At 47.7% G+C, this 14,174-nt stretch overlaps 2 protein-coding genes across 27 annotated transcripts in view; one reads left to right on the forward strand and one right to left on the reverse strand.

Annotated features, from left to right (window-relative positions):
• UBAP2 (ubiquitin associated protein 2) overlaps positions 1-14,174 on the reverse strand; it is a 193,660-nt gene that overhangs the window by 2,890 nt on the left and 176,596 nt on the right. For 11 of the 26 annotated variants that reach the window (XM_074568955.1, XM_074568952.1, XM_074568949.1 and 8 more), the window contains 5 exons: positions 5,851-5,929; positions 4,178-4,392; positions 2,717-2,816; positions 2,526-2,636; positions 1,013-1,080 (listed from right to left, as the gene is read on the reverse strand). In XM_074568955.1, coding sequence (XP_074425056.1) covers positions 1,013-1,080; positions 2,526-2,636; positions 2,717-2,816; positions 4,178-4,392; positions 5,851-5,929 — 573 coding nt within the window. The remainder of the gene's footprint in view (positions 1-1,012; positions 1,081-2,525; positions 2,637-2,716; positions 2,817-4,177; positions 4,393-5,850; positions 5,930-14,174) is intronic. The other 15 variants (XM_074568966.1, XM_074568956.1, XM_074568954.1 and 12 more) reach the window with 2 other exon arrangements.
• On the forward strand, positions 11,432-12,031 carry LOC141736172 (interferon-like). The gene has a single exon (XM_074569958.1). It carries the CDS (start codon positions 11,432-11,434, stop codon positions 12,029-12,031), a length of 600 nt encoding a protein of 199 aa, XP_074426059.1.

Here is a 14,174-nt window from a genome sequence, read left to right on the forward strand (position 1 = left end):
AGGGGACACAGAGACCAGTGTGAGCCGCCCCATGGAGACCAGACAAGAACAAGAGAGGCCCAAACACACATCCCCTGAACCTTTCACCAACCCCATGAGCAAGCCAAGTGACATCGAATACCTGCAAGCACTTCAACAGATGAGTTTCAGCTCCCGTTCCCACCCATATTTCTGTACTAATGCCTCCGACATTTTATTTTATCTTATTTTTATTTCCACAGCGACTGTGTTCCTTTTTTCCCCTGACCTCTTTTTATACAGTGGGACATGGGATGGCAGAAGCTGCCTGAAATCAGTCCTTCACACATTGTGGGAGCTCAGCCTGGAATTACTTGACCTACCCAGGGAAGCCCGTAAAAAAATGCAAGAAGAACTTGCTCTAAGATTTTCCTCCCCGTGGCCAAAGCTTGACCTCTAATGCTAAGTGTGCAGCTGAGAGCTGGCTTCCTACGTGTAAGCACAGCCAAACACCAATTCCCCCAGCTGAGGGTGCAAGAATGGGAACACAGGAGCTGGATGTAAGCCCACTGCACACCACAGCTCGTCAAAGCACTTTCTGCTTTCCCTAGTAAGGTGCAAGCTGAGCAAGAGTCACAGGAGACCATGGGACAGGGACTCTTGGGTGTTAGGGGTGGGCACTACTAACCAGTCTCTCTGGTGAAAAGCAAATGGCCTCTCCGCTCACCTGTTTTGGGTGCTATTTTGACGAAAAACATTAGCGCCATCACATTTCATCTGCACCCAGGACACAACACACGTGGGGCAGCGTGGGCAGCGTGCAGCAGCACAGAGCTGCTATGCCAGCAGCTACCAGCAGGAGCTGATGTGGCAGAAGCAGTGTGACAGAGAACAAGACTCCTCTCCAACAGCAAACAGAGCCAGCGTAAGAAATGCCATGGATGCTGAGCCTGAGACTGACCGGCCTAGGAATGGCCCCAGTTGCCTGTGCTCCACAGGAGCAGCCATCGGCCTGGACTCAGGCCATCAGGAAGGACGGTCCAGCGTTGCTCACCTGAGTCTTGTTGTAGACTGAGCCACTGATATCAGGCACACCTGTGTTACTTGAGGTCACAGAAACACCTGGAAAGCAAAAAAAAAAAAAAGCCACCGACAATGAGAAAGTCAATGACCACAAGCCCTGCTGTGGCTGCCGGACAGCCTGGTGGGGTTCTGTGCTCTCAGACCCCCAGCTCCCCACATAGGAACAGAAGAAAAGACTCAGTTCCTTGTTTCCACTGCAAAGCAGGAAACCAGCCCATGGGGATAAATCACCCACGTCTACGCCCCAGTGGTTACCCCTTGGATTCAAACGCACTTCACCAGGCAGCAGCTGGTGGCACCAAGCACTCATTTAAGCTCCCAAAAAGCCAGCTTTCCCCTAGGATTAGGGATGCATTTGGCTCTACTGCGGCATTCAAAAGCTTTCCAGTAGTGTGCTAAGCAATGAGACTCAGCATCTGCTACACATTTGGGCCCTTGTCCTTTCACATTCTGCAGAAGGGTGAGGTCTGCAATGCTCCTCTGCCCCAAGAGAATTAATATCACCGATTCAGGCCGGCTTCCACCTGGACCAGAGAGTGCCAGAACAGGCTCAGAAACACCCACTTACCAGTGAGGTGGCTCTCAAACTAGCCACTTATTCACAGTCTTACAAATACTGGTTCTAACCATTTCACTTGTATCAGAATAAAAACTGCAGTTCCTTTGGCCAGTGAATCAGAGGACTGGACTCAGAAGGTGTGCACTGCTCTAAGGTTGTACCCTTCCTAGAACATTGCTCTTATTTGCATTGCTCCTCCACTGAGGAAACCATGATCAGCACTTGGCTGAAGACAGTCCCGTTGGTGTTTCAAATGCACAGCAAATGCTTGGTATTTGCTTAAGCCCAAGGATGAACTAGTTAGTGCTAAGCAGTTCAGTATACATTTCTCAGATCTAACCAGCATGTGCAGAATAAAGCTTTCATATAAGCTGTATAAATTTTTCAGCCTTTACAGTCACAAAGGAAACATTTCCAGGCATGAAACAATGCAATGAGTTACAGGGTGTACAGACAGCAGCTGAAACAACAGCCCAGAGATACGTGAACTCCTGTGTTTGCCTCTAACACACAGCTACTTCAGGTGCCTACCAAAAATCTCAAAATCTAGTCATCATTTGGCGGAGGACCATTTGAGCGGAAGCATCCAACTGCTCAGGCTTCAAAAACATGACACTGCTGCAGGACAACCATTCTTCAGCGAAGAAAACTGTGTCAGAAGAAACAGCTCACCATTTCTCCCATGTATAATTGTGGACAAAGCTGTGTATCAGCCACACAAATCCTTACGCAAAGTTCAGCCATGAAGTTTAGAAGGAACACTTGGGTCATTAAAAAAAGCATTTTGTATACGGGAGATGGAGAAACAGCTTGGATCGTGACCCTGTTTAGAGCTGGCTGCTGTGTTGACTGCACAGCACTGGCAATTCTGGGAGTTTGCCCTACTAAATCCCACTCAAGAGTAACCTCAAGTCTCATGTGTTACCTTTCCCAGGTCCAGTGCCAGCAGATTTGTTTTGTGCTTGAGATGACCCACTGTAGCCTCCTTTGCTGTAATCTCCAGCTGCCGTTCCCTGCGTTAAGTCATCATAGCCTGCCGGTGTGTACAAGACAAGGTGTTACAGAGTGCAAGCAGCTCTGCAGATGCTCACGTGAAAAGCACAGTAGTAAGCATACCTGCTCCATAGCCATGCTGCCCATAGCCACTTGCTTGCTGGAAAGGAGTTGATGCGGTGTTCAGGTTGACTCCATGCTGTTTAGCAGATGCTGGAGGCACCTGGACAAAGGGCGGGCACAAAAGGCACTGTTAACTGGGGAACCACACACAAAACACAAGCTTCCTCTGCCACCTAGTGGGGAAGGCACCTCCACCTCACATGGGAAATTTAATCTGGAATTGGGAGCACTGGGATGGCCTGGGACACGGCACTCACGCTTCCGGCAGTAACTTGCTGTAATGGATTTATGCAAGCCCCAAGTTTTCTGCTAAAGCCATCCCTCTGATTGCACTGCCGCCCTGTCTCAGAACAGGCTGCATATTTCTTTCATTCGCTGACTGTAAACAGCAAATCCCTACCTACCAACTGAAAAGGAGCAACCACAGGGCTCTCCCTCCAGAATCAAATGAAACACCAACTCCTGCCTGAGGCCGTTTCATAAGACACAGTCCTACAGGGCCCTAAACCAGACTCATCTACCCTTCTGCCTGGAGCATCACCTCTTCCCAAATAACCTTCTTCGTCCTGAGACTAACAGTGCTGCTCTCTGACTTAATGGGGCCTTCTCCATCCTCAAAAGGATTTCCTAAGCACTCAGCTTGCTGACTCTCCACAGACTGGTAAGGGCTTTCAGGAACGCTGAGTCCATGAGCTGCAGTTGTCTGCTATTTACAGTAACCTGCGCAGGAGTCCATGAGTTCTGGCCTTTTAAACTTCCTGTTTTCTCGGAGAAGAGCCTGCACCCATTTTCTCATGCTTGCACATTTTTGCAGATCCCTTGAAGACTGGGGAAAACAACATGACTCCATTCTTGCAAGACCCCACTGGAGTACTGCATCCAGCTCTGGGGTCCCCAGTAAGAGAAAAGACATGGACCTGCTGGAGCGGGTCCAGAGGAGTGCCACAAAAATTATCAGAGGGCTGGAGCACCTCTCCTATGAGGAAAGGCTGAGAGAGTTGGGGTAGTTCAGCCTGATGAAGAGAAGGCTCTGGGGAGACCTTTTTGCGGCCTTTCAATACTTAAAGGGGGCTTATAAGAAAGATGCATAAAAACATTTTATCAGGGCCTGTAGTGACAGGACAAAGGGCAATGATTTTAAAATGAAAGATGGTAGGTTTAGATCAGACATAAAGAAGAAATTTTTTACAGTAAGGGTGGTGAGACACTGGAACAGGTTGCCCAGAGAAGTTGTGGGTGCCCCATCATTGGAAGTGTATCAAGGTCAGATTGGATAGGGCTTTGAGCAGCCCGATCTAGTGACAGATGTCTCCGTCCATGACAGGGGGGTTGGACAAGATGATCTTTGAAGGTCCTTCCCAACCCAAACCATCCTGTGATTCTAAGATGTAGGTTTGGACTGGAGAGAGCAAAAGCAGAGAAGCACGAAAGGAGGGTTACAGTTTAGGCTGTCACACTTACAAACATGGTTGGCCCATACTGGAATGCACTGGGTACACCGGGCACACCAGCATAATAAGGTAACCCAGTGTAGCTGTACCCCGGGGGCAGGGTCGGGTTGAGGAAGGGCTGCTGAGTTGTATGGTGAGTCTGCGTCTGGTTCTGCTGCGGCTGGGCGAGCGTGGTAGCAGGAGCAGGGGAGGCAGAATCCCCACGGCCAAATTTTGTTACGTCACCTGCGAAAGAACGAACTTATCAGAAAAACTATCAAAGCTACTCCAAATGTGGTGGACTGAAACGACTCAAATCCTCTGAATACAAGCAGATAAACAACAGAAGAGAGCACATCCTATACTTGAAAGCCTGCAGTTGTTCATGGGAAGCGCTCTCCTGGGTCTCTGTTTCTGATGGCCATAGCGACATTGCCTGTTTGTGGCACAGAACACCGTGCCATGGCTAATCCATGGATAAAATGGAGATACCAATACTTACCTATCTCACATGGTCCAAGCAGATTCATTACTATCAGATCATTGCAATAAAACAAGCTTAAAGCAGATGTATGGTAAATAGCCAAAGAGCAAATGGTTGTTGGGTTAGAGTGTGACTCTCATGGAGGTTAAACCGATTAGCTAAGCTTCATGGGCTGAAAGCGAGTCAGAATTTACAGGCAGTGATGGGCACACTTTTGTCAATGTTTATTTGTCAATCATGACTAGTTAGATGTCTGGTTCCTCACACCACCAAAGTTCTGGAGACAGTAGCTGAAGGCCAGGAAAGCAAGGCTTGCATCGCGGGCCACCTTATTGAAGAAGTAGGAAGGGAAATTCGGTTATTAACCCAAAAGCAGCTGCCTGAGAGAAGTGATTATGAAGCAGAAAACTCCCAAACACTTGCATTTTCTGTCAGCCTACAGAGCAGCATGTTCATGTGTTTTTCAGGGAGGTGACATACATCAATCATGTCTATCTCATTCCCAATCAGTATTCTTTTTTGTTGGTTACCAAGAAGTATGACAACACTTAATACCCTTAATTCCTTAATAGGAATTGTAACGCCCATGGCTACAGTTTTGAACTGGCAGTGAATGAAAACCACTGAGTGAACATCCTGAATGGCATTAATGTCATCTTTGCATGCTGGTAACTGAAGAGCAAGAACACAAATGATGAAGGGCTTCTTAGACCACATGTTTTTGGGAATGAACTCCATTAGATTTGGGGAGGATGAGGGAGAGCCTGCTAGATGCAGCTGCTGCTGGGAACATAAAAGTGCTAAAATAGCAGTAATAAAGTATGCGGAGCTGCTGAGGGGGGTCTATTCCAGTGGCAAAGAAGGAAAGCAAGCCAGTTGCATTTCGAGAAGAATGACTAAGCTATGGAATATTTTTCAAACACCTGTATATGCTCAGGAAGGGCACTAGACATTTACAATCAACGATTTTGCACTTATTCTCAAAGGCTATCCAACTAAATCCCAGAAGAAGTCACGTATGAATTACTGACCAAAACCATGAAGAAACATCAACGTGAGGGCTGAGAGGGAGATGCTTGCTTTTGTTTGACTAGTTTGGACTGATGGGTTTAACTGCTTACAGAAGGGAAAAGAGATTGCTCTTTCAGCAATGGCACGATGATCTGCATTTAGAAACCAGCACATCTCACTTACCCTCCTCATCTTTAAGCAGCGCTCACCTGAGTACGGATTGTTAGCAAGGCTCCCATCTCTGCCCGTCAAGGTTGCAGGAGCAGGGAATGTAATTCCGTAGTAATCCTTGGAAAGAGACAACATCTTTTATTAATAGTTGAAACTGTAACAGAGCTGGACAGGTCTCATGAACACCGTATTATACACAGAAGAAAATTTAAAAAGGAAGAACTAAACGAGGTTTGGGCAGAAGGTGATCTTATCGCTTACAGCAGAGCTGAAGATTTACCTGGATTCTCTACTTCAAAATAAAACTACTTTGTAGACATTTTTATTATTACATACAAATACTTAATCTCTTAATGGTAAGTTAAAGGCAATGACTAAAAACTTTCCTCTCCCAATCCTCATCTCTGAGCTGTCACCTTCCAGTGAGCCTGCACCTGGAAGAGCAACAGACCACCAGGGGCCAAAGACTTAGGGTCAGGCCAGGAGCATAATCAGATCATGGATGTAGTCTAAAGGTTTTTACCCTTGCATCATGCTCTGTTTTTTAAGTGGAAATGTCAGCTAGGAAAACAGCACAAATATTAAAAAAAAAAACGACCAAAAAAAACCCCAACAACAACAAAAAAAAACCACACAAAAGAAAAGGGGGGGAAGGGGGGAAAAGAGTTACTACCTGATGACTGGAAAATTTATTTTAACTATGTTACAGATCTCAGACAGTCTCCACAGTGGAGTGTGCAAGACAATCCATTGTGGTACATGAAGAAAATGGGTTTTGTACCATTAATAAATACAATCTTAAAAATTTAAAAATAGTGTTTGTTTAACCTTTCTTTTGTCCTTTTTTAATTTCTATTTTTGTGTATATTTTATGATATACATATTTGTACAGTAGTATATGTATATAATTTAGAAATAAAAATACATTGCGGTTGAGTGGTCACAAGTTATTTACCGATGGGGTGTGTGATCAAAAAAGGTGGAGACCACTGCCTTAAATCATTTTTCTAGGTCCTCTACAGGAAGGTAAGACAGACCTCACCCCAAAAACGCACCCAAAACCAAAGCAGCATTTTGTCTTCAGTTTAGGAGAAAAAGAGAAAAAACTCTGCCCTTCCCCCTCTGGGTGAACTCCACATGTGGGCCTGGTACTCTGATAAGTGGTTTTCCTCCTAATTCTCATGGTTTACTCCTCACCACCTCCGATCCATCAAGAGTTAATGCTTTACCCACTAATCTATCCATTTCCACACATTCTCCAACACCGCAAAAACATCCTCCCTTCTTCATACCTCTCTGAAAATTCCCCAGCACCTCAAATGCTTTCTCCAAGTTGACAGCACCTTCCAGCTTGCTGCATTTCTGTGCATCACCCCCGTGTTTCCTGCACTGAATTCTCTATTGCTGAACATGAAATAGTCCAGCAACGACTTAGTATTGCAGGTGCTTGCCATAACTTGAAACAGTGATGTAAGTGGGAGTTTGTTATAGACCCCCTAATCAGGATGTAGAAACCGAGGAAGTATTCTATAAGCGGCTGGCAGAGGTCTCGCGATCATCTGCCCTTGTTCTTGTGGGGGATTTCAACTTCACGGATGTCCGCTGGGAATACTACACCGCAGAGAGGGAACAGTCCCGGAGGTTCCTGGAGTGTGTGGAAGACAACTTCCTAACACAGCTGGTGAAGGAACCTACTAGGGGAAGTGCCCTACTGGAGCTACTGTTTGTTAACAGAGAAGGTCTTGTGGGGGATGTAAAGGTTGGAGGTCGTCTTGGGCAGAGTGACCATGAAATGATAGAGTTTTCAATTCTTGGTGAAGGGAGGCGGGGAGCCAGCAAAACTGCCACCTTGGATTTCCAAAGGGCAGACTTTAGCCTGTTTAGGAGCATGGTTGAGAGTGTCCCTTGGGAGGCAGTTTTGAAGAGCAAAGGTGCCCAGGAAAGCTGGTCATACTTCAAGCAGGTGCTCTTAGAAGCACAGGAGAAGGCCATCCCCATGTCCCGAAAGACGAGCCGACGGGGAAGAAGGCCAGCCTGGCTAAATAGAGAGCTTTGGCAACTTATGAGGATTATCAAGATATAACAAAGCTATGCAGGGGGAAGATTAGAAGGGCCAAAGCTCAATCAGAACTCAGCTTGGCCACTGCAGTTAAAGACAACAAGAAGAGATTTTTCCAGTATATCAACAGAAAAAGGAAAACTAGGGAAAATATAGGTCCACTGATGAATGAGACGGGTGCCCTAGTGGTGGAAGACACAGAGAAGGCAGAGTTACTGAATGCCTTCTTTTCTTCGGTCTTCACTGATAAAGCCGTCCCTCACGCATCCCATACCCTGGACGCAAGGGGGAAGGTCTGGAGAGAGGAAGATTTTCCCTTAGTTGAGGAGGACCGGGTCAGAGACCACTTGGCCAAGCTGGACATTCATAAATCCATGGGCCCTGACGGGATGCACCCGCGAGTGCTGAGAGAGCTGGCAGATGTTATCGCTAGACCACTCTCCATTGTCTTTGCAAGGTCATGGGGAACAGGAGAGGTGCCTGAGGACTGGAGGAAGGCTGACATCACTCCAATCTTCAAAAAAGGCAAGAAGGAGGACCCAGGGAACTACAGGCCGGTTAGTCTCACCTCTGTCCCTGGGAAGGTAATGGAGCGACTCATTCTGGATGTCGTCTCCAAACACATAGAGGAACAGGAAGTTATTGGAAGTGGTCAGCATGGATTTACCAAGGGCAAATCATGCCTGACCAATCTGATAGCCTTCTATGATGTTATAACGGGTTGGCTGGATGAGGGGAGAGCCGTAGATGTCATCTACCTTGACCTTAGCAAGGCTTTTGACACTGTCTCCCATAACATCCTCATTAGGAAGCTGAGGAAGTATGGGCTAGACGAGGTGACAGTGAGGTGGATCGAGAGCTGGCTGAGTGACAGAACTCAGAGGGTTGTGATCAGCGGCACAGAGTCCAGTTGGAGGCCTGTAACGAGTGGTGTCCCTCAGGGGTCAATACTTGGACCAATTTTGTTCCATATATTCATTAATGACCTAGATGAGGGGACAGAGTGTATCCTCAGCAAGTTTGCTGATGATACCAAGCTGGGAGGGGTGGCCGACACTCCAGAGGGCCGTGCTGCCACCCAGCGTGACCTGGACAGGCTGGAGAGCTGGGCAGAGAAGAACCTAATGACTTTCAACAAAAGCAAGTGTAGGGTCCTGCACCTGGGAAGGAAGAATGCCAAACACCAGTATATGTTAGGGGCGGACATGCTGGGAAGCAGCTCTGAGGAGAAGGACCTGGGGGTCCTGGTAGACAGCAAATTATCCATGAGCCAGCAGTGTGCCCTTGTCGCCAAGAAGGCCAATGGCGTCCTGGGCTGCACAGGGAAGACTGTGGCCAGTAGGTCGAGGGAGGTCATTCTCCCCCTCTACTCTGCACTGGTGAGGCCACAACTGGAGTACTGTGTCCAGTTTTGGGCCCCCCAGTTCAAGAGGGACAGGGAACTACTGGAGCGAGTCCAGCGTAGGGCAACCAAGATGATTATGGGACTGGAGCACCTCCCTTATGAGGAAAGGCTGAAAGAGCTGGGACTCTTTAGCCTGGAGAAGAGAAGGTTGAGGGGGGACCTGATTAATGTTTACAAGCATCTAAAGGGTGGGTTTAAGGAGGACGGAGCCAGGCTCTTTTCAATGGTTCCCAGCGACAGGACAAGGGGCAATGGGCACAAGCTAGAACATAGGAAGTTCTGTTCAAATACACGGAAAAAATTCTTTACAGTGAGGGTGACAGAGCACTGGAACAGGCTGCCCAGGGAGGTTGTGGAGTCCCCTTCTCTGGAGATTTTCAAGACCCACCTGGATGCAGCCCTGAGGGATGTGCTTTAGGCAATCCTGCTCTAGCAGGGGAGTTGGACTAGATGATCTCTAGAGGTCCCTTCCAACTCTGAAGATTCCATGATTCCGTGATTTCATCATCCTTTCCTTTCCTTCCCTTCCCAGGTAATTCCACCTTATCAACTCTGGCATGAATCTCTTAACAAAACACAATCAAATTCACATTAAAAGTTTTAGCAGATTACTCAAAAGCAGCACTCCTGTCTCCTTCCAAGGGAAATTCCAGAAAAAGCAGATTTGCAGAAGAGATGTGAACTAGAACTGACTCGCTAGCATTTTCCCCTATATAAATTAGACAAAATATAACAAAATGCGCATAAAAACAGGATCTAAGGATTGCAATTATTCCCACCACCTCTCAGGTGGGGGAAAAACACATCAGCACTGCATATCCCAATCTCACACATCTGTGCATACACACATTCAAAACAAAAAATCATTAGGAAATAAAAGCTCATGCCAATTATCTTTCCACTTCACGCCCACCCATAGGAAAACATCAGAAGAGATTCTGTGCTCTTCAAACACCATGGGTATTTCCTGACCTACAGAAGGCATGCAGAAGAAGGTGCCTGAAGTCAAAACTGAAATATCAGGAATATATTCAAAAGCTGAGACAGAAAAGGACTGAAAAATAGTAAGTCATCTGATGTAACAGATTTAAGCTCCACAGAGCAGCTTCCTAGGTACCACACACAGCAGCTAAAGCATTTGTAAGATCTCTGCTACACAGGCAGCCTGACACAGGCTAACAGAAAAGATAGCATGTAATTGCTATGTAATACACACAAAAAATAATAATAATAATAAAATATACAGAATATTCACATTAGGAAATTGAGTTAAATTAAAAAAGAACCCCCTCCCAAACGTCAGGAGAAACCGCTGTTCTCGCTGCATCAGCAGCCACCGGCACCCCTCTCTGCTGGAAGCTTCCCAGGAAGCAGTGACGACTTGAACTTGGATCTCTGCCCACTTTCACTTTCTCGATGTAAGCAGACCGGCGTGTCAAAGACAAATATTCCCACCTGCTCCTGCCTCCCAAATGCCCAATATTGACAAATTTCTACAACAAATTCAAAGCACAATAAAAACGCAAAAATCTAGAAATCAAAATCATTGCATGAATAGTTAATGAAAAATCCTTCGTGACATTTATGCCTTTATTTATAAATATCAACACACTAAGGACAAATAATTCAGGGGGCAGGGGGAAAGACAGACGACCCTAAAAGGAAAGCATGCATAGACACATATACACAAATAATATCAAAGCGTGAAATAAGAAAAATAGGGGTTGGTAGAGAAAGAAAATTGAAAATAAAAACCAAGCAAGAACACACACATATGAGATGAAAAGGAAACCCCTAAATACATCCCCAGTACAGCTGCCCCAAAAGCCTCTGCCCTGTGCTTTCACATCCCCCATTGAACCACAGCAGGACAACAGCCGGGTTCTCCCGCATCCCAACAGCAGCCCCGGGAAAGAACCAGCTCCCCTTCCCTATGGCCACCTCTAACTCACGCTGACAAGCACAAAGCAGCCCTCAGGAGAAAGTAAATAGAAAGCAAAACTGAAAATGGGAAGAGGGAAATTCTGTCTAGAGGATGATGATGAAAGGAAAGCCAAGGCACTGCATAAAGCTGGACACCCGGCAGCACCCCAAGCACAGCGCCCACCCGCACCACCACCAAGCCTCACCAGCCTCCTGCCCACCACCACACACCATGCCTGCGCCCGCAACCCACCACACCCGCCTGCGCCACGGCGCCCCGACGCTCCTGCTCCTCCTGACGGCTCTCGCCACCACCCTCGCCTGCCGCCACCTGCACCCCCTAGACACCACCTTCGCCTGGGACAGCATCAAGACTCTGAAGGCCATGGCTCCCAGACCGCCACAGCCCTGCCAACACCAACAGGCGCCCTTCCCCTTCCCCGACACCCTCCTCCACAACAGCCACCCACAGCAAGCCGCCGCCACCGCCCGACACATCCTCAACAACCTCTTCGCCACCCTCAGCGCACAGAGCACCCCCCAACACTGGGACGACCAGGCACGCCATCGCCTCCTCAACAACCTCCATCATTACATCAATCACCTGGAGCGATGCCTGCCAGCCAACAGGACGCTCATCAAAAGCCAAGGGCCTCGCAACCTGATGCTCAGCATCAACAAATACTTCAGGCGCATCCACAACTTCCTCCACACCCACAACCACAGCGCCTGCGCCTGGGACCACGTCCGCCTCGAAGTTCGCGCCTCTTTCCAACGTGTGGACACACTGATACGGCAAATGAAGAGCCCAGCCACTCCTGGTACCCCCTAAACCCACCCGTGCCAAATGCCCATCCCCAGCCAATGTCGGAGGCCGCAGGGATTGCTCAGCTCCGCTCAACACCTCTTCCAGCCAGGAGCCTGCACCGACAGGGAAGTGGGCATGACTGTGGCGAGGAGGGGGCCAGCCTGCGGAACAGCCTGCACACCCACACTGCAGCCACACCTTTGCTGGGAAGGAAGGAGAAGGAAATGGTTGTGCTTCACATTAATGGACACAGACGAGGCAATGGGGAGAGGGGTGGTATTTATTATCCACGGCATTTTCTTGCCCATCCAGACTGTGACTTCCACTGATGGAGGGAAGGTCCCCATGGACACCGCAGGACTCTTATGCCAACCACTATTTATCATAAAACTCTATTTATTTATTTAACTTGCCATTATTTTATTTTATTTATTTATTTATTTATTCGCTTGTTGGAAATAAAGACTTTTTGAAAAACAAAAAAGAAGAAAAATGAAACGAGGTGGTCATCATGTATATACCTGACAGGCAAAGACAAGATAAGATCTCTGCAGGCAGGCAGGGACGAACCTCCCTCCTGTAGCACATCCCATCTATGCCTCCTGCCCCAGTTGAAGGCTCCAGACAGCAGGCCACTCTTGGGGACCCAGCATGGTCCTTCAAGCCCACAGGGATCTCCCACTGATGCCAGACCATAGGAGAACACACGTGGCTAGATGGCATGATGTCTGCACTGCACGCTCCTCCTGTCCCATCACCCACCCTCTCCATTCCCAACCCTCTCCCACTGCAAAGATGTGAAAATCGTCCGCAAACCACGACCCCACCACAAACAGCCATTTAGCAATGCCATAGCACTGCTTGAGACCAGGTAGGGTGGCGTGGAATAGGTACACCTCAAAGAGGCAAGGAGGGGATCCACCAAGGCCTGTGGTGATTTGGACAAGCAAGAGCACCCCAATGCTTCCAAACCCACCTGAGCAACACCAAAAAGCCACAAAAGCCACAGGAGATGAACAGGACTGCTCATTGCTCTCCTACAACCACCACAAATGGCCCAGGACACTCCTGCCTGTGCTCACACACTAGTGGTCATGGGGACCTGCCTCACTACACGGATCACAACGGCCTAGGGCTTGTTCACCCCAATACATCCTTAGCAAACAAAAAGATACATCCCGCAAACACCACCACCCAACATGGTTCAAATTAACCAGCACAGACCAACACAGAATGACCCATGAAGGAAGCTGCCCATGCACCACCAGCACCAGCTGCTTCTTTGCCCTCCAACCACCACCCCAAAAATATCTGCCCCAGCTACTTTGCCCTCCCCAGGGAAGTCTGCGCAAGACAACATAAAAGTTCAGCGGTTCTGGCCTCCGCCCACCTGGGACAAAGAGGTTGCTCTCCATGCTCAGTCACACCATCACACCACCTCCACCACCACATAACACCAAGGGCACTGCTCTGTGCAAATACAAAGAAGCACTTTCCGCACAGCTGGAGAGCAAGAAAACAAGTGGGACCAAACATATTCGGTTATAGAGCAGGACCACTCAAGATGCAACTTCCAGGTTGTACTATAGTCCTCCTGGTGTTCCCTCTAACCAGAAATACCCTTTGATGCCAGGCAGGGGGGACCTCATTGGCTTTGTCTTATCTGAAGTGTCTGAAGAAAGAAAATCTGAATCAGACATAAATAGAGAGTGTGAGAAACAAGTTCTGGTCCGAATGAAATAGGCTCAGGCAGAATCCTCTGTGAAGCACATTTTCATTCACGTTCTTGCAAGAGCGGGTGACCTAGCAAGTAGGCACACTCTCAGTTCTTGAAACACACCTTTTTATTCCCTAATCCCGGCCAAATTTTTCCCTCCCCTGTTTCCCATTGGTTAGGTACTCCAGGGTTCACAGTCTGTCCGAAGCGCCTAAAATTCTTCCTGCATGTCCTGCCTCTGTTTACTTCTCCTTACGCTACACCTAAAGAGATTATCTGACTAGTTTCTTTCCTTCCTTTTTGGTAACAAAAAATTTGCTCAATGTCATTAGCCCTGGTTAAATGTTTGACTACCCTTCTAGAAACTAATCCAGTAGGAATCAGTTTGTCCTTTTGTCTATGTGATAAGAGATGTTCTACAAGCCTTTGCTGAAGCCTCTTTATCTTAGT

The sequence above is a fragment of the Larus michahellis genome, chromosome Z, assembly GCF_964199755.1.
Source record: "Larus michahellis chromosome Z, bLarMic1.1, whole genome shotgun sequence".
Lineage (NCBI taxonomy): Eukaryota > Metazoa > Chordata > Aves > Charadriiformes > Laridae > Larus > Larus michahellis.

Coding starts and splice junctions, on each gene's coding strand:
- LOC141736172 (XM_074569958.1), top strand. CDS start 11,432: ATGCCTGCGCCCGCAACCCACCACACCCGCCTGCGCCACGGCGCCCCG.